The sequence below is a fragment of the Manis pentadactyla genome, chromosome 10 (genome assembly GCF_030020395.1).
Source record: "Manis pentadactyla isolate mManPen7 chromosome 10, mManPen7.hap1, whole genome shotgun sequence".
Classification (NCBI taxonomy): domain Eukaryota; kingdom Metazoa; phylum Chordata; class Mammalia; order Pholidota; family Manidae; genus Manis; species Manis pentadactyla.
Window position 1 is genome coordinate 105,429,278 of NC_080028.1, and position 19,610 is coordinate 105,448,887.

At 49.2% G+C, this 19,610-nt stretch overlaps 2 protein-coding genes across 5 annotated transcripts in view; one reads left to right on the top strand and one right to left on the bottom strand.

Annotated features, from left to right (window-relative positions):
- Positions 1–245: 245 nt before the first annotated feature.
- Positions 246–9,210, top strand: ASB8 (ankyrin repeat and SOCS box containing 8). 3 transcript variants are annotated; one of them, XM_036904743.2, is made up of 4 exons: positions 246–1,437; positions 3,892–4,055; positions 5,423–5,527; positions 7,322–9,210. In XM_036904743.2, the coding sequence occupies exons 2-4, from the start codon at positions 3,927–3,929 to the stop codon at positions 7,952–7,954; spliced, it is 867 nt and encodes a 288-aa protein (XP_036760638.1). In that variant the 5' UTR covers positions 246–1,437; positions 3,892–3,926; the 3' UTR covers positions 7,955–9,210. The 3 variants fall into 3 exon arrangements, with proteins under 3 accessions (XP_036760638.1, XP_036760639.1, XP_036760640.1); XM_036904744.2 differs by having other exon boundaries at positions 3,896–4,055; XM_036904745.2 differs by lacking the exon at positions 246–1,437 and adding an exon at positions 1,463–2,354 and having other exon boundaries at positions 3,896–4,055.
- Positions 9,211–10,250: 1,040 nt separating this feature from the next.
- The window catches only part of PFKM (phosphofructokinase, muscle), a 36,854-nt gene continuing 27,494 nt past the window's right edge, over positions 10,251–19,610 (bottom strand). For both annotated transcript variants that reach the window (XM_036904730.2, XM_036904733.2), the window contains 15 exons: positions 19,425–19,520; positions 19,097–19,189; positions 18,361–18,486; positions 17,142–17,206; positions 16,632–16,695; positions 15,751–15,900; positions 15,260–15,330; positions 14,779–14,866; positions 14,550–14,702; positions 13,910–14,074; positions 12,854–12,915; positions 12,517–12,628; positions 11,172–11,271; positions 10,990–11,095; positions 10,251–10,765 (listed from right to left, as the gene is read on the bottom strand). In XM_036904730.2, coding sequence (XP_036760625.2) covers positions 10,621–10,765; positions 10,990–11,095; positions 11,172–11,271; positions 12,517–12,628; positions 12,854–12,915; positions 13,910–14,074; positions 14,550–14,702; positions 14,779–14,866; positions 15,260–15,330; positions 15,751–15,900; positions 16,632–16,695; positions 17,142–17,206; positions 18,361–18,486; positions 19,097–19,189; positions 19,425–19,520 — 1,596 coding nt within the window. In that variant the 3' untranslated portion in view covers positions 10,251–10,620. The remainder of the gene's footprint in view (positions 10,766–10,989; positions 11,096–11,171; positions 11,272–12,516; positions 12,629–12,853; positions 12,916–13,909; positions 14,075–14,549; positions 14,703–14,778; positions 14,867–15,259; positions 15,331–15,750; positions 15,901–16,631; positions 16,696–17,141; positions 17,207–18,360; positions 18,487–19,096; positions 19,190–19,424; positions 19,521–19,610) is intronic.

Below are 19,610 nucleotides of genomic sequence, written 5' to 3' on the forward strand. Positions count from 1 at the left end.
TGTGTTTGGAGGTTCAAATGTTCTTGACGCCCTAACAGATTCTGGTTTAGAAGCAATGGCAGTGGGCACAGAATCAAACTGTTTCCATTTGCTGAGTTGCATCAAATGCTACAGGGTAGCTTTGCGGGTGGGCGAACCCTAGCCTCCACATAATTTCATTCAGGTTCCTTCAAGCTTTCCCAAGTAAATCTTGAATGAAACACAGTGTAGTTGATATGTAGATACAGCTTCAGATCAACTCCCCAGACTCCATCCCAATCCAAGGTCTGCCCTGAAACCCCCTTCCACAGAGCCGCCTATGAGCAAAGCAGCCCTTTAATACAGAGGCTGGGACTGGTGGCTTGCAGGCTGAAAGTTGCCTGATTTTAAAAATGACTGGTTTTGTTGTTTGTTTATTTTAATGTGGACTACATTTGCAGTTTGGGAGAATTCACTTTTGTAGAAAAAACTTGGCATTCAGTTCTTTTGAAAAATTGGACAATCTCACCATAGCAGAGTGGCAGGAGGTAAGAGACACAGTCCTGCATAGAACAAATCCTTTGAGTTTGGACCGCGGAGGAGGCTCGCTTCATAGCAAGTTTTCCCTTCGCTGATGGGTGTTAACTGTCTGGGCGGCGCTGGCCTCTCACACCCGTCAGACTGCTGCTTAGGCCAAGCTTCGGGAAGCAGGTACTGGGCACTTGGTCAAATAGGCTACTGGGTGGATCTCTGCTCGAACGGTAGGCCTGTGTGCGCCACTCTGCCCTTTCCATGTGCTGTGCACCTCTCGCTTCGCTGTGTTCACGCTTTGCTTGCGAAGCCCGTCTCTCCGAGGTGTCGGCATGACTGGGCAGGAAGGGCTGTTAGCATTCACACCTTTCTCAGGCGTCCACAACTGAGTCACACCTTTGGGGCGGTCGTTTTCATCCTTGGCACAGCTCCGTGGAGGGAGGGTGCACAGCACCCAGGAGGCGCCAGAGGAACACAGATGCGTTCCAATACTATGACCAATGCTCTAAGGCTCTTTTCTCTGCCAAGGAACTTCAGTTACTACAAGTGCAGCCTCCCGAGCAGCGGATTAGTGCAGCGAGTCTGGGAGCGACGCGGGCACGAGGCGCGCGGCCGCGCAGCAGAGAGCATGGACGGACCCGGCAGCGAGGCCCGGGACGGGCGCCAGCCCCGCCCTGAGCTTTCTTCGAGGCTGCGTCCGAGAGGGCCACGCTGCGCCTGTGCGCAGAGCCTCTGGGTGAGGAGCGAGCAATCGCCTCAGCGGCCCGTCGAACGGGAACGGTTTCCCAGGTCTGCGCAGGCGCAGCCCCCTACGGACGCTGACCGGCGCGCAGGCGCTGGTCTAGCCGCGCCTCACAGTCCGCACGCCGCGGGCCGCGGGAGACAGCTTCTGTTTCCGGGTCACGCGTTGACAGCGGCTGTCTCCGCCCCGCTCAGCCCCGCGGCCCGGTGAGTGCGGCCCTCGCGGCGGGTACACCTGCCCCGGGCACCCTCGCCCGGGCCTCCACGCCCAGCAGTGCTTCCTCCGCTTCCCTCAGGCTGAGACGTAGCTCCGGGCCCGGGGAGGTCCGGGAGGGAGTCGGTCGGACTTGGGGCTCTCCGAGCGCGCATTGAGCGACCGCCGTGCAGGGCCGGCCCCGGGAGGCCTTCGGGGTTGCTGCGGTCTTTAGGGAGCCCAAGCAGAGAGCGCCGGCACACGTTCTCGCTCGATGCTCTTGCCGTTGGCCCCTCGGCGGGACGGAGCTCGGCGAGTCCGACCGGCAGGCGCGGCGGGGCTGGGGACTGTCGCCGCTTCCGCACTCTGCTCCTTGCTTCGCAGTGAAACCTCTTGTGTTTTCTTTGGATCGGAAGCGACAGCGAGGGAGGGAGACAGGGCTTTCAGCTCCAGCAGAGGAAAGAGGCCACTTGGGGCAAACCGCACGGGCTGCTGTCCAGAGAGAGGCCGAGTTTAGAATTCCTTGACCCTTCCTGACAGTGAATGTGGTCAGTCTGCCGCCAAGCTTCGCTCTTCACCAGCTTAGAGGCGGCAGTCGAGAACAACTAGTCATATGCTGAGTTAGGAGTTATTAGCCTGGAGTCCAAGAGCGCCCCGAAAATGACTGCAGGTTTTAGTTCCTTCAGACTGGCTCAGAAATGGTTAATAGAACCACCACAGTCTAAGCCTTACACTTTAGATGCGCTTGTCTTCTGCCCCCATTCTTGGAATCGCCGACTCAAATGCACCTGTCTTCTTTTTCCTTTTTCCTTGCAGCAAAGAAGTGTGAGATACAAACCCTTGTTTCTGAGTTTAGTGGCTATTGGAGAGACTAAAACATATGCCAAGCTAAACTGTCCAGCAAATTTCAGAGACACATGTAAACAAATGTGTAAGCTTATTCATTCATAATGAAGTAAGGGAGAAAATACCCAATTTTAATCATCGATACCTTTGAATTGAATTTTAAACTTCATTCTGTTCATTAGTACTTTATATACCTTAGACAAAAATAGCTACTGATTAGCAAGATAGAACTATTAGAGTTTATAGGATATTACATAGTGTATAAGGGGATACTCCTTCACAAAACCAAAGCAAAAAGTACATAGTATGAAGAGACCAAAATAATTTTAGGATTTTTCCCTTAGTAATCATCATATGTGTAATGTGTTTAATTATAGCAAGTCTTGAATTTTTTTAGGATCCAAACTAATAAGTTTTACATTAGCTCAAGTATTTATGGAGAACCTGCCATATGCCAAGCACTATTGAAAACACTACTGTATTTACCTCCAAGTTTAAAAAGTATAGTTTAATAAGAACAGGGATTCCCTCACCTAGAGAGCTGATGCTGCATGCTATATTTTCTTTACATTTTTTAATATATGCTTTTTCATAGAAATGCTCCATGTTGTTTGCTATAATTTTGTAGGTTCCCCAACTAGTAGATGGCTCTTATACAGCCAAAATTTTCATCATAGTTGAATTTAAGTATGTTGCATTATTTGCTTCATCCGTCCCAGAACTCTTTATCATGTTGTGGTTCCAGCATACATTTACTCCAGTCTATCTCTCAGTTGTCATGAACAGCCAATTATTAAATTTTTAAATTAATTTCTCACTCTTAAATCTGCTGGTTTTCCTACAGCTGCAAGCATATGTCACTGAACTTTGAATTTTTTTCTAACTTTATATAGATGATGCCAGAGTAATTATAGTTTTGCATTCCTTATTTTAGAATATTACTTCAAATATTTCCCTTTTTTTTTTTCCTTTGCTGAAGACGTTTTAAAGTGTTTCACAGACACCATGTTTTATTAACAGGTGTATTTGCTCCAGAGCCTTTTCCCTCTTTTTGGGCAGGTAGTGATCACTTCTATACACTTTAGTAAGCCAGTCACCAATTTTTTTTTGTAAAATTCTGTGGCTGGCCTTCCATGGGCAAAAAAAAAGAAGACAAGGACCTTGCCTTCCTACTGATTACAAGTATAGATGGTGCAGCAGTTTGAACACAACCATGCTGTGAGGCCAAATGCAACAGATAACCAAAGTGGTGCTGATACCAATGACCACAAAATCCAGAGAAGGAAAAAAGGTTTTTTGGCATCTTTAGCCTTTCAGAATTCCCCTTCCTTGCCTAATCTTGTTTGTAAACCACACAGAGGTCCATGGGGGCCTTGGGGCTTCTTGGGGAAATCCCATGCTACACTAGGTCAGAGAACAGAACTGAGAGTCAGAGCATTTGCATCCAGGTTTAACCAGCTCCCTAAGCAATTATTATAATCTACTACTTTATGATTAAGAAAACGTAATCATTAATGTCTTTGAAATCTGCTTTTATTATTGGGAAGGCCTCAGAGGACTCCTAATCCTAAGGACAGGTATGCTCAGTGATATTGTGAATGCCTAAAACTTCTTTGTTTCAGGCAGTTTGGAGCATGTGAACGTACTCTGAGCCTTGATGAGTTCCAGTATGTGGTATATTATGCAGAGCATTCAGAGCAAATACTCTCTGTCAGAGCGCTTAATCCGAACAATCGCTGCCATTCGTTCCTTCCCGCATGACAACGTAGAGGATCTCATCAGAGGGGTGAGTGTGCTGTTATTGATGAGAGTCTTTTGGGAGAGAAGCAGGAAAGTTCTTGGGAATCCTAATAGATAACAGATTTGAAGCTTTGACTCAGCACAAGATCACAAGGAGTTGTTACAGTCTTCTTAAATATATTAACTTGAGCACTAAAATGTATTTTCCCTGTGTTTTGCTTCTCTTCCTTCCTCCCTTTCACTTTGTGCATCTGATACCTTTATTCCAGGAAGTATGTTCTAGATAACCCTTGTCTGATGTTCTTAATAAAATTTCTGTCTGGATATGGCACTTATGCGATTCAGCAAGCTCAAAGGCTTCTACACCATGTACTAAGAGGGGAAGGAGGCAAGCAAAGCAGAAGTGGTTTTCAAATCCTGTGGTTTATAGTAATTACATGGAGAGCTACCACTTGTCTTCCGTCTTCACAACAGCCACCACTTCTTGTTCTGGAGAGAGTATCAACCCTTAAAATGCATGGTGACTTTTGACTTAAGAAACACCTTAACTGGTATCTAACCACTGCTTTCAGTATTTCTGTCTTATGACTAGGTTCCTAGGTCTTTGATACCTTTTTCTGTATGTTATTCCTGTTGAGGAAAAGTTATAGGGTAATTTTTTGATTGCTAGAAAATACATCCAAATGGTTACTTCTATATATTCTTTTTAACAACTTTAGCATCTTTATTGACAGCCTGGAGCTCTAGCTGCTTCAGAGCTGTGCACAGAAAAAGTCATACATCAGTGGTATCAAAAGACCCAGCAGTAGAAACTGTCACGTTCCAAGTCTAGCTCTACTGCGGAGCCAGGCAGTAGACTGACTGCGGAATCTGCACCTCCTTTATCACACTTGAAATGGACATACAGGCAGGGACTAGATGGCAGGGAATGCTGATACTAAAAGGCTGCTTTGGAGAGGTTTAAAAACAAAAAGGTAATGCTAAAATGACCTCACTAGTAGTTAGGCAAAAAGAGCATGACAGTTCCTTGGCTTCAGTCTGACGGATTCACCATCCTGGTCTTTACAGAGCATCATGGCCATAGGTATACTGCCTTTCCAGCTTTACTGCCTGGTAATAAGGTTACCACTGCTTCTACCAAAAGGTTATGTCCTTAGTGATGTCCAAATGACCATCTGGCATGCCACCTTGTGGATAAACCTAATAACTTGATCTAAGGAATTGACAGTTCCTTTCATTCATCTTCAGTGTATTCTCTTGGTTTGGCTATTGAGCAGTATAATACCCAAATTATTGTTTAATTAATCGGAATAGAACAGGGTCCAATTGCATGTTTACAGTACAGCCAGAGTTAGAACTCCCTTCCGTCCTGAGTCTTGTCTGTACACTGATTGGCATTTCCTCCGCCTGTAGGGAGCAGATGTGAACTGTACCCATGGCACACTGAAACCCCTGCACTGTGCCTGCATGGTGTCAGATGCTGATTGTGTGGAGTTACTCCTGGAAAAAGGGGCTGAGGTAATGTTTTTAACACTGTCACGTTAATGGTTCCCTAAAACTTCAGCTTCACATTTTCTTAAAATTCCTTGTCTCTTCTCCCATCTCTTCATACTTTCTAGCTCATGGTAACATTGGCATAGCCAATAGTAAAAACAAAATATAATGGTAAATACATGAAATGATTGTAAGGATTCCATTCCTTTGTCTTTCACCCTTAAGCTGTCCAACGTCAGGAAAAGGGAATTTTATTTCCTCTCTCCCAGCCATCCTCTGGGGTTCTGCATAGTTCCAGTTAGTCCTCTTGTTGCCTATTGACTGTTCAGGAGCTGTAAGGTCAGAGGCCCATTTACTCTGATTAAATCTAAATTATTTGAGACCTGCTCTCAGACACATACTTCTAATACCACCTAATAACATGGTCAGTGGGAGATAAATATTATCAGGCAATCCCTGTCTCAGGATTGGGCTACTTGTGCTGTATCTACCCACTGTTTTATTTTCCTAGTGTATCTTGTTCCTGCCTTCTTTCTAAAGTGAGTATCTTAAGATAAAAACGTAGATTAATTATGTTGGCATTAGCAAGAAGCAGCATAGTATAATAAGTGATTAAAAAAATAAGACTGTGGAGCCAGATTTCATGTACTTGAATTCCAGCTCTCTCACTTCCGGCTGTGTGATTTTGAACAAATTACTTAACCTTTCTTTGCCTCAGTTTCCCCATCTGTAAAATGGGGGTGGTAATGATATATATACTCTTTGTAAGGTTGTGAAGTGTTCAGCACACGGGCATGTAGTAATCACTAAGTAAATGCTTGTTAAATAAATTATTTGTTTTGACTATTTGTGAGCAGCTGTGAAGGTGCAAATGTTGAGGTGCAAACTTGAATCAGACATGTGGTAAAGCGGACGTACTGGCCCCAGACTGCCTGGGCAGGCAGCCTGGGGGCAGCCCCAAGATCCTCATCACCACACAGCCTTGTTGTTCTCCATGTGTCATTATCCCATCCTGTTGCTGTGTGACCCTGAAATGAAAGCCAGTAGCTGTCAATGCTGAAAGTGAAAATATCCTGGAAAAAAGACAGAGAGTTTTTAGCCAAATAGAAAGTTAACTTGATAAAATGTTTTCCTTTATTGCATTTTATGGGGGAAATTTGGGTTTTGAATCTTTGTAGCCTTCAAAAATTATAGTGATGCTGATTTTTAGCAAGCTAGCAGCTTTTTCAGCATTAGAAGATTTGTGCTCTTTCCTCCACATGCTCCCATCCAGGTTCTCCTGGGACCCCACTGCATGTTTTTGCGAGGGGCTTCTCTATGCACTTAAAGAATACAGCAAAGCTGAGCGGGCAGCAGGGCTGTGGCCTCGTTGTTTTCAGTCTGGTTGCCACCAGCCCCAGGATGGCATGAGCCGGGATAACTAAAATAAGACCCTTAATCTGGCTGAAGTTGGTTTCCGGTAAATGTCTTCCAAAATAGGTACAAAGACTTAGACTTCACCTCTCTTTCTTTGACCCTGACTCTGTGGTAGAGAGTCTAGTGAAAAGTAAATAAGAACATAGCAGCAAAAACCTAAGTAATGCAAGTCAGCTAACCAATGCCTGTAATGGTGTATTGGTTGTTTGGGGCCAGTTCTTTTCCTGTTTGCTCCTAAGCTCCTGTTATGTTTCTGTCTTGATCACCAAGACTCTCTTTGGGAATTGCTTATTGATCCTCATGTTCATAGCCAAGGTAGTGGATAAGCACATGCAAGCTTCTTTGCCTACCTGTCCTCTTGTCAGTTTACCTACTGTAATTATAGTTCCTCCTTCTTTACAGGTGAATGCCCTGGATGGTTACAACCGAACAGCTCTCCACTATGCAGCTGAGAAAGATGAGGCTTGTGTAGAGGTCCTATTGGAGTATGGTGCAAACCCCAATGCCCTAGACGGCAACCGAGACACCCCACTGCACTGGGCAGCCTTTAAGAACAATGCTGAGTGTGTCCGGGCCCTCCTAGAGAGTGGGGCTTCTGTCAATGCCCTGGATTACAACAATGACACCCCGCTCAGCTGGGCTGCCATGAAAGGCAATCTGGAGAGCATCAGCATCCTTCTTGATTATGGGGCAGAGGTCAGAGTCATCAACCTAAAAGGTCAGACACCCATCTCCCGCCTGGTGGCTCTGCTGGTCAGGGGACTTGGGACTGAGAAAGAGGACTCTTGCTTTGAGCTCCTCCACAGAGCTGTTGGACACTTTGAATTAAGGAAAAATGGCACCATGCCACGAGAAGTGGCCAGAGACCAGCAGCTATGTGAAAAGCTGACTGTTCTATGCTCAGCCCCAGGAACTCTAAAAACACTCTCTCGCTATGCTGTGCGCCGTAGCCTGGGACTCCAGTATCTGCCGGATGCCGTGAAGGGCCTTCCACTGCCAGCTTCTCTGAAGGGATACCTGTTACTTGTGGAATAGCCTGGAGGAGACACTTGCACCTTCAGGTAGGAGGCTCTGGGTGAGCTTTCTGTGTGCAGTGCCGTCTCTGCCTCGGAGAACAGGAGCAGCAGTTGTCCCTGTTGTGTGGTTTATGTTTTGAGGCAACATGTCACACAGTAACCTCCACAGCACCCTCCCTCCCCAAACCAAACCACCAAACAAAAAAAATCACTCACTTTTGTTTTCTGTTTATTGCTTAATTGGGTTTCATTACTGTACCCTGCAAAAGAAGAGCCCCTCTCTGCCCTTTAGAGAAAAGGTCCATAGTGCAACTACATTTCTCTAGGAAGATGAAGAGTATTAAAGGATGTTTGTTTGGTTTTCCTTTGGAGACATGATTAACATTTTGGGAGAATCCCTCTAGAAGCATCTTACTGATCTATAAAGAGGCTTAAGGAAATCCCAGCTTACTACTGTGGCCCAAAGATGAACATACTACAGGCTCGGACGGTGTGCAGACCTTGCGCTGGGCTGGATGAGACCCCTAGGGCTCTGCCATGGGGCACTCAGAAGGGATGGCCCATTCCTGCCACCAAAGGGAACAGCGGCCTCTGCCCCTTTTCCACAGGTGTGCCAGAGGGTTACAGCAGCTCAGCTGTGTTGTCAGAAAGGTGGCCTTGCTGCTTCGCACATAATAGCAGGTTCCAAGCAGTAGGAACTAAATGTCCTAAGAACTTCTTTCAGGGCGGTTCTCTCTCTTCCTGAAGCCATTTTGCTCTAATGAGCTCGGCATTCCCTGCACCTTGGACAGAGGTGTTTGCTCTAGGAGGAGAAGAGAAGGGCTGGCTGCCCTTTCCTGAGGGTCTCTATTTCCCTAGGAAGTTCATGCTGCTCAGTTTGGAGTTATTTTTCTTTCAGTTGTTTGGGGAAACTTTGCTTTTCCCAGATGGACACTAGACACTGTTGGAGTGGGGGGAGCAGGGCAGTGGGGTCAGTATAAGAGCTACTTTTGAGATGACCCACCTACCTATAAAAGATGACCTGGTGAACAGCACTGGCTCAACAGTACCCTTTTTGCTCATGTTCCTACCTAAACTAAATCAAGTTGTTACTGATCTTAGATGCCCTATGCAAATTTGAAAGCCCTTTTTAAAAAAACTGATTGGGAACTCCGCGATCAAAATGAATGGGCTCTGCTGACACAGCTAACTAGGAAAAGCATGTCGGCTTTGCCCTTTTGCTGTTGTTTTCTTGCTCTCTTAAAAACAAAAAGAAATAAACACTTCTCCAAGCAAGTCTGGCAATTTCTACTATTGCTACTTTTTATATTGTTTAACCACCCTGAGCCCTAGTGTCATCTCTGAAATGGGGCTGTCATCACCCCTCCCCATAGGCTGTTTTGATGATTCCGTGATCATGGTGCTTGATATTTGCTGTTAATCTTCCCCTTAAAGGCTGCTTTAATTCTGGACTCTACCAAGCCTTTCCAGTCACTATTTAATAGAACTCTTTTCAGGCATAGAGGTAATACTTCGGACAGCCAGCAAAAGTGATATACTAAAATAATCCCTTCCTCTATCCCTGGTAAAGCCTTGAGCCTCTTTCCTGCTACATCAAGCGAGGAAACTTTGTGTTGGGAGGAATATATATGCCTGTGCTGAAAGACGGGATCTGGTTATTGGAAGCTAATCAGACCTGGCATTGATAGGGCGCCATCCTGTCAGTTTGGGCAAAAGACCACCTGTATCACATGGGTACTTGCTAATGAGGGGGCAGCTGCTGTTATGGAACGGAACCAATCAACTGCATAAGAACTGACAACTTTCCAAAGCAGCTTTTCAACTAACTCACCGAACCAGGGCCATGACTGAGTGACTGTTTCCCAGGCTTTCAAAATGTACCTGTTTCCCCACAACAGAATCTGGTTTTCATCCAGGAAGGAGTACAAGGGAAAAGCTGAGAAGGAAGGAAGAACCCTGGGATGTTAAAGGAAGAGGAGAGAGCATTGAACAGCTGGAAAAAAGCAACCCTGGTTAATGGGTATATGACCAAGAGGTGGAACACAACTTTATATGTAAGGGAGACTGGAGTGTTCTGCTGGCTGCAGAGGGCACAGGAGGGACTGGTGTGGGATGAGGGTCAGAACCAGTGTGCTGGGTCCTAGGACCCTGTATCCAGAGCATAGAGGTGCTGCAGAAAAGCAATCCAGAAGGTAGAAATACATGGGTGATCACATGGGCTGCATTTTCCCAGATGTCTGTTGCAGCAGAGTCTGGTATGTAGGGCTGACAGTACCACATTCCACACATGAAGACGGTAACAGGAAAACCACGTGCAGTGACGAGTTGGCATTTATTAGTGTAGTTAGTGTTTGTCACTGTAGTAAAAGCAGCAGAAGGACCAAGGCTCTATTGTCACAAAGGAATAAATAAAGCCTATTTTTAGGAAAGTTCCGAGTCACTGAGGTTTAGCAGTGGCACCGGAGCAGCACAGCCTGTGCAACAGGTGAAATGGGCAGAAACCATGATAACCCCCTAGAAGCAGCCCCTGCCCCAGCCCCTGGCCAAAGGTGACCGTGGCTGCAGTTACCCAAGAAAAGGAAACCTAGTGAAAAGTGAGCTAGAACACTTTGAGTACACGGACTTGGATCTGTCTGGGTGAAAAGACCACGACCAGACGCTCCATGCCCCTCATTCCAGAGAGGCTTAGATGGCAGTGTCTCCAGACCTCTTCCGGCTGATGTGCTCCAGGTGAGCGTGCTCGGAGGTGTCCAAGTCAATCTCGTACTTGGCAAGGATTTTGAGGATGGGCCTCAGCTTCAGCCACCACTGTTCCTTAGGGATGCGGTGCCTGCAGAGGAATGAGGCACATGATGACCGAATCTGTTGGCACGCCAGTCAACTTCCAGCAAAGGCTCAGTGAGACGCTGAGCAAAAAAGGCTGGATTTTAGGGCATGGGCATCAGATGGGAAGGTGACATGAGTGGTGTCACTCCTACACCTGTGAGCAAGCTGGAAAGAGCAGATGCTGAAACTGCCAGGGAGGGAACCACTCCATGGAGCAGGTGGACTCACTCAAAATCCGTCTGGTCCTTCAGCTCCGTCACTGGTTGAAAGACCAGGGCCCTCTTACGCATCCCTAGAACGCAGCCCGAGTCTGGGGTGTTGGCAAAGATCCGCCCTGCAGTAAGGGATGTTCAGTCAGCTCTATCCCGGGGGACCAGCCTCTACAGGGACTGATCTCTTAGCCCACCTACCATTACGGTAACTCTCTTTGATTTTCCCTGACATCCAGTTCATAGCCTTGGCGCCCATCTTAGTGGCAAAATTCCTGTCAAATGGAGTTGGGCTCCCACCCTGGAAAGAGAATCATAAAAAGTACAGGAAGGACTCTAATGAAGTGGGAGAGGTATCTGAATACATAGGGAAAAAGGAGAAAAAAGGCCCTGGGTTTACAGCCAGGAACAGGAGTCCAGAAATATGTGGCCATTTGTCAGGTGTAAGAGTAGCTAATGAGTTACAGGAAATGATTATAGTCTCACAGTCGCTCCACAGCCACTAGATCCTGTTCATTTACTTCTAGGCTTACTTGTTGCTTGGCCGCGCTTCCCTGCCCCTCTGGCAGCCTGGCAGCTTCAGTCAGTCACTGTCACTGATCGCACGAAGTGTTCCTTGCGACCATTTGGATGACCTTAGCGGCACCTCAGAAAAATATGTACCTTTTCTCTGAACTAAGCAAAGTAGGTGGGAAGGTGGGAAGGAAGGAAAACCATGAAACAGGTCTTCATGCTTCATCCAATGGGGCCCAACTCCTGCAGGGGTGAGGAAGCTCATTCAAACTGAGGTGTTGGGAATTCAGGTGTGGGTAGAGAAAGGTCAATGGTCGATGCTCAAGAGGGATCAGCTAGAGCCATTTGGGATGGAGAGGCCTAATACCACCAGGTACCATGCCCACCTCAGGTGGGGACTCATTGTTGGGGGGTAGAAAAGAACTCCTTTCCCCTTGTAACTGTAGCTGGGGGAGATGGAGCCCAACACAAGTTCTTGTTTGCACTCCACGGGTTCCCTACGAAGGGCAGCACAGAGTGCTTGGTGGGCTAGGCTTCCTGCCTGGTGCCCAAGCTTGATGAGTGGCCCCGAGAAAATTCTTTCTCCTCTCTGGGCCTCATTTCCTTTATCAGAATGAATCGGTGGTTCTCAACTGGAGACAACTTTGTCCCCCAGGGGTCATTTGGCAGTATCTATTGACATATTTTAGTTGCTACCACTTGGGAGGGGGTGCTACTGGCATCTAGTGGGTGGAGTCCAGGGATGCTGCTAAGCCACTCCACAATGCACAGAACAGCCCCTGTGACAGAACTATCCAGCCCTGAACAGCAATGGTGCAGAGGTTGGAAACCCTGTCCCAAATGAAGATGATGGACCACATCATCTCTAAGGCCATTTCTAGGGTAAAGAGGTTTTGCCTCTGTAAACAGAAAATCCCTATAACAGATGGCAGGCTCATGCCCTCAGAGGGCACTGACAGCCTCCAGCAGATCAGAGGCCAAGGGGAGACTCGGTGGATGTTCGGGGCTGGGGCACGACAGGTGTCTTCCCTACCTGCTGCATGTGGCCAAGCACGTTCTTCCTGCTGTCAAAGACGCCCTTGCCCTCCTCAGAGTACAGGTTGAAAATGAAGTCAGTGGTATAGTTCTCATTGCACTTCTCATTCCTGCCGGGTAGAGACCAGGCGCCGGTGAGCTGCACCGTCTCCCCGCTCCCGCCACCCCCTTCTGCCTGTGCAGGCTGCTGCTTCCCTGCTTATCTCCCCCGTGCTTCAGGTTCTCTCCCTGAACACCCGCAGATTCCTCAGGCTGTCCCAACCATGGATCCAGTCTCGGGGCTGGGGCCAAACCTGACCTTTTCTCTTCACTCAGGAACAAACTGGATGAGCTACCTTAACACCAAGCCCCTTTTCACAGTTGTTTTCATCTTTTGCACCAGATGTTCAACGTTGGCCTGAAAATAAAAAAGTAAATCCTAAGCCCAGCTGGAAGTGGATGAGGTTGGGCGGGCGCATGGATCTCTTCCTTCCTGCCAGGCCTTTCCAGGAAAGGAGGGGAGAGAGTTCACAATCCTGGGCCTGTCTGTGCCCGATCCCTTCAAGGAGCTGAGTGCAGACCAAGATGTGAATGGAGACGCCCAATGGGACAGGTGCACTGCAGGAGTCACCTGCTAAGCTTGGGGGACTGTCGGTTTGCAGTCCCTTCCCAGGGCTTTCTGGTTCCCCTTCCCTCAGAAGGCTGGCTCTGCTCAGCATCGGTCTCTAAATGGGTTTCCTGCATGTACAGAGGAATTCCCCTGGGAGGAACCAGGCCCTTCACTTGGGCTTCGAGTGCACAGGGGGGAAATACCCCCACCCGCACTTCTACGGGGGCACTGGCAGGTCCTGGGCCTGGGAGTCCCCATGGCTGCTGCCCTTCCACTTGGTGGCTCTCTGCCTCCGGTGAGCTGGGATCTTAGAGAATAAGGATCACATGGTGCTTGTGGAAAAGGAGTCAGAGCCCCACCCTGGAGGGGAAAGGGGTCCCTCTCAGAAATGCAGTGAGAAGAGTCCATTTTGGCAGCTAGGGAAATTGGGGGTGGGGGTGATGCGGTAGGAAGATCTCTGACTTTCTCAACCTGTTACACCACCTACTCACTTATGAATGTAGAAAACATTTTTAACTTCTCTAAACTTTTCTCATCTGTAATATGGAGATAATATCTTCCTTACATGTCTGTTGTGAAGATAAAATGCAAAAGCACATTTAAGGGCTTAGTAATGTGCCACCCTCCAAAGGAATGCTCCAACAGGAACCATGGGCATGTGTGCGTGGGCCACAGAACGGCTGCTTGGGTGCCCATGCCAGTGCCCTTGCAGGCTCCACAGGCAGCTGTGCCCTTGCCTTGAGCTCTCACGACTTGGGGGCCGTGGGGACAGCTAGCTGGCAGGCTCTGGATGGCTGTCTACCTGCAGGTCTCGGATGGTGAAGGGCTCCTCAAAAATGTAGGCAGCATCAGCCCCAGCCGCCAGCCCCGCCATGGTGGCCAGGTAGCCGCAGTAGCCGCCCATAGTTTCGATAATAAACACCCGGCGCTTGGTGCCGGCTGCTGACTGCTTGATGCGGTCACAGGTCTGCAGAGACAACGGGCCACTGTTAGAAAGACACAGGGATATGACTCTGGTCTCTTCTCTGGCCCTTGCCATCTCCAATTCTGGAACTACACCTCCCCAAGCCTGCAGGTCCCCTTCGCCTCAAGGCCCTGCCTTCAGGGATGGTGGGCACCTTTGCCCCCACACTATGGACTCCTCTCCTGGGAAGGAAGTTATATGTAACCGTTTCTGTGGCTCAGAGGGAAGTTAGGCTGTGTGATCTCAGAAAGAGAAGATAAGTATGCAGAACACTGGTGCCCTTCTAGGCTGGGGCACTCAGCATGTGAGAATCATCATGTGTATGGTTAAGTAAAATCTGTGTGAAAACCTGGGCTTGAAGGAGCATTTTTCAAACATTGTCACCAGGTTGGTACAGGAAGAGTAGCTCATTGCTGAGGAGCAGGCTCAGCCCAGGGAGCAGAGACTGGGCCACCGGCACGGGACACAGTGGCCTCACCGTGCAGATGGTGTTGAGTGCCGTGTCGGCCCCCACGCTGAAGTCAGAGCCAGGCACGTTGTTGGAGACCGTGGCGGGGATGACCACAAATGGGATGCAGAGCTCATCAAACTGCTTCCTGCCCTCCATCAGCTCCAGGCCCCCTGTGTAGGCCTGAGAAGAGAGCAGCAGGGCGGAGTGAGGGGAAGGGAAAGGTGGGAGGGGAAGAGGAAGCAGCAGGAGCACGCACCTCAAAGCCCCCGATGATGACGAGGCCCTGAATGTTGAACTTCGTGATGTTGGCACTGATCTGTTCGAAGCTCTTTTTGGGTAGAGTCCTGGTCGATTGGGGGTGGGGAGTGGAAGGTGAGGTAATGGAATTGGGGGAAGAGACAGCAAAATTGAGGGAGAGAAAAGGGAGAGAGAGCAAAATTCAGGGAGAGAAAAGCTAGAATTACAAGGAGCCATATTTAGACTCTCTTGACCTGTGTCCCTTCCCTACCCCACCCCTCACCCTGTACAAAGATACACCCTGGGGCTCTAAGTTGCCAGAGCTGCTGACAGATGTTTGGATGGGCATGTCAGCCCTCATGGAAGCAACTGTGAGCTGGGTGGCAGAGGGCCTAGACAGCAGCGATGTCCAAGCAGACCTGGCCTAGTGAACTGATACCCACATCCCAAGGGACACCTCAGAGGTGACTAGGAAGAAATGCTCCTGTAATGCCACTTACCTTTTAGTCCCAAGCTTAGAACCACCTTGGCCAGTCCAGCCCCCAACATAGCTCCAGCCAGCTTCCTCGATCTGCAGGGAAGGGTGACAGGGCCGCACTGTGGACTGACGCCACTTCGTGAGCTCTCGCCCCACCTGACACTCCCGACTGGAACAGGAACACCAGGCACTGGCTTTTTCCCACTTCATGCAACTTCTTCCACCCTTATTGCTCATTCACAAATATTAAGCACCTCCTAAAGCCTGACACTGCGCTTTTGGACAGAGAATTTTAAAAGACACGTTGCTAGGAAAGGGTTCCCTTCAGTGTCTCCTGCCTGTTCACACTGACCTAAACTTAAATATCTACTTCAACTGAGACCCTGAGTGGAGAGAAAGGTAGTGAGAGACAGGCAAAGGAAAGAGAACAGACAGCTGCCCTGCTCCACTTTCCCTCCGCGTGGCTGCTCCTTGGCCCCAGAGTATGTGCCCTCCTGCCTTGCAGCCCCGTACCTGACCCTTGGCCAGCCCCTCAAAGCCATCGTGCACAACCAGCACTCGGTTGCCCTGGATGAGACCAATCCTCACAGTGGAGCGGACGGCAGCATTCATACCAGCAGCAGGTGCCCCCACGTTCATCACGGCCACTGTGTGTAAGCCACTCTGGAGAGGGAAGCAGACAGGGAGCAGGGCACGGGGGAGACAGGTCAGTAAGGCAGGTGACCTCCGAGGCCCTTATGGTCGCAGGATGACATCTGCCTCTGCCAACGTGCCCCATCTCCTGGGACCTGTGGCCCAGCGTGTTCCCGCACGCCATGGAGGCAAGGCTCTTTACCATAGATGAATACTGTGTCCCTGACCCCAACATCATTACATGCCAAGTAGGAGGCCTTCCAGAGTGGCAGTTCCCAAAGTGTGATCCTTGGACCACCTGCCTCAGAGTCCACCTAGGTAGCCTGTTAAATCTGCACATTCCTGGTCCCCATCTTAGATCTGAGGGAAATATGCATGTTTTGTAACCCAGGATCTCTGATACACACTAACAGTGAGAACCACTCTTCCAGTGGAAGAGGTGGAGGCTTAAATACACTCAGATGTGGTTATTCCCAGGTTTTCCCTGAGAAAATAGTATGCCCTTCCCTTCCCCATCCTTGCACCCTATCTTGTCAGCCCTGACTGGACACAGGTCTCAGCTTAGGGACATTCAGAGCACTCCCAAAAACCTGGGGCTGGTGTCGGGGATGGCTGAGAGAAAATGACCTCAACAGGGTCAGGGGCTCAGCACTGAAGATCACAGTGGAAAGAAATTGGCAAGGCCACAGGTTATATGGACTGGAGGCAGCACTTCCTAAAGGGAGATGGACTGGGTCAAGGGGAGACAGCAATACCAGTACCTTAGACACTGGGGGTCTGACGTGAGCCAGAAGCTTGTATACCTCCCAGTTGTTCATGAAGCTTCTGTATAAAGCACAAAGGGAGACAGAGAGGTGTCTTCAGGCCACCCCATGGCCTCAACCAAAAGGATCCAACCTGGTCTGAAGTGTTGCTCCCCGGGTGAAACTGTACAGCACAGACCTCTAAGGGTGTCACTAGGGCATTACAGGGACTGGGCGGGGGTTCACCAAACTCTCCATGGGCACTCTTCTCCCAGGCACTGCACCCACACGGGACACTGCCCCTCACCTACAGAAACTTATAACCAAGCTGTAATCCGTGTATAGAAGAAGCAGATTATAAAAGGCCAATCCCAGGGAGAGCACCTCTCACAGCAATTCTCTTAGGGAGAAACTTGCAAAGAAACTAAGAAAAGGAAGAAGCAGAAGCTCCTATTTTGGGCATGACGCTACTGATTGCAGGCCACATTCCAGCATCTGCTTTCTGTAAGCTCCCAGTCACTTCCTCACCTGCCTCTCAGCTTCATGGCTTCATCAAATTTCTTCTCATTCATGGCCACAGTCACGTCTTTGGTCTGTGGGAAGGGCACGGCACTGTCAGGACTCCAGGGCAGGGTTCTGCACGGCTGGACTGCTGTCCCACAGGAAGACTGCCTGTCTCTGGGCCTGCTGCTAGACCTTACACACCCTGCACCCCACCTTTTCTCTGCCCCCCCCCCCAAGACTTTCACAGGATCTTTGGTTTTCCTCACTCTTCTGAGTAATGAGCAACAAAAGGGGATGATTCAGGGCCTTATGTATTAGAATATGGGCAGAGTGTGGGGCGCTCACAGATAAATAGCATCTTTCTCCCTCCACACCCAGAGCCCCAGGTTCAAAGTCTCTAAACTAAGTAAATCAAGAAGATCCTACAGAAAACCCAGTTAGGAAGAAAGGCTAATCCCTTCCATGTGCTTCCTAACTACTCATTCCTGCTCTGCGAGCCAGTGCTTTAGCTTTCAGGCTTTCAGAGACGGAGTTCCAAGCAAGGCTGGGGCTTGTCTGGGTGGTAGGTTGGCAGGACTCCCACGTCTCAGAGTGAAGTGGGCCAGGAGATGAAGGGCCAGCCCTAAACATTCACAGCAGCCCCAAGAATCAGGCAGGACACCTCAGCTCCCAGCCACAATGTTTGCTCTGTGGTATCAAAGGAGTGACTCCTCTGTAGTAAGACACACCATTTCCCAAGCACTGAACATTTCCAGGTCCTGCATCAACCCCTTTACACATTTTCCCTTCAATCCCTATCATAACCTTCAGGGAGAGTATTAGTAACCTCATGTTGGTCAGAGGAACATGTTGAAGATAGAAATCATAGACATAAGCTGTCCAGACAGACCTTAACAATATTCTCTTGATTTTAGTAAAGTTTGGAGAGAGATCACACTTTCTTCCAATAAGCGTATGAGGAAGGGCCTGAGGTTGAACAGCCTGAGATACTGGGTCTCATCACCAGGTAGGATGCAGAGTCTCCCATCATCTTTAGGAACATTTTACAGCCAGGGAAACGGAGGCTTAGAGAGGCCATGGCTCCTCTGCACAGCCTGCTGCACTCTTCCCCACGTCTCTTACACTGCCCTGCCTTTCCACTGGCTCCCGTCCTCTTGGCCTTAGAAGCCGCCCCTCCCCCATGAGCTCCCGCTCAGAGACGGGGCTGGGGGCTGGCAGCAAGGCACTCAGGTTGGGTACTTACCACCTGGACGCACTCCATGAGGGGCAGGCGCACAGCCTGGTTACCAGAGAGGCTCACCACACAGGCTGGTGTGTCTGGGGTCCCTTCCAGAAGTGCCATCACTGCTTCCACACCCATCCTGCTGCCCTGCAAGGGGCCCAGGGCGCAGGTTCAGGCCTCGCCACCTGGCCTCAGCCTGCAGAGCCAGGGCCCTTTCCAAAGCACAGGGCTCGGCTCCACACTCACGGACTCACTAGGTTCTACCTTGCTACCCAGATCTCACCTAAAGCTTGATGACTCTTCATCCTCTTGCCATTGGAAACCCAAGGATTCTACTTGGTTCCAGAGAAATATGTCCACTATAGTAATCAAGGGAATACTGAGGCTTAATATTCCCTTCTTATTGGAAAAACAAGGAAGGATATTGCCTCTCTCTTCCAAAGCAGTATAAGAGGGTTCAAACTGAATGTCTGAGGTTAGATCTTAATAATTTCAGTAATGCTCAAAGCTTTACTATCGGAGAGCTCTAAGGTATTAGATGTCCTCAGTTGGGGAGCATACAGGCTCCCATGATTTTTGCAGCAGAAGAGAACTCCTGAGGACATGCGACTGGGCCCAGCGCCACTGCAGTGAGAGGCTGGTGATGGGGAAGCGGGACCAATGGCTTCAGCCCCATCCTGGTGAAGGGCACTTCTGCTGGGGAAGGATAAGAAGCTGGCGCTTCTAAGACATGAGGGCCACAGAGGCCTGTACTTACCAGGATCCGGTCAAAGGCTGATGGTGTCCCACCCCGCTGCACGTGCCCTAAGACAGTGACACGGGTGTCATATCCCAGACGTGCCACTACCAACTGAAAAGACCAAGAGGGACAAAGAGAGAGATACAGAGTCAGGGAGAGAAGACAAGCAGAGACTTAGATGAACCATGGATGAATTAGCCTCTTCTGACAATGTTCCTGAGGGGAGGAAAGCAGAGGGCAGGAAACCTGGGAAGAGGTGTGCAGGAGGGGCTCAGAGGGACCCCAAAATCACTAGGGAGCGGGGCTGCGGGGGTGCCAAGGCCTGTCTGCTTGCTCTCATACTAACATTCTTGATGTCTTCTGAGGTGATCGGTCTCCCATTCTTGTCGATTGCGCCCTCGGCCACAATGATGATGTTGAGACGAGAACCACGGGTCCTTGTCTGATCGAGAACAAAGACAAAGATGGTTAGGCGACTGAAACAGAGGGATGGGACATGAATCATCAGTGAATTAGGTGACGGACTTTTCTT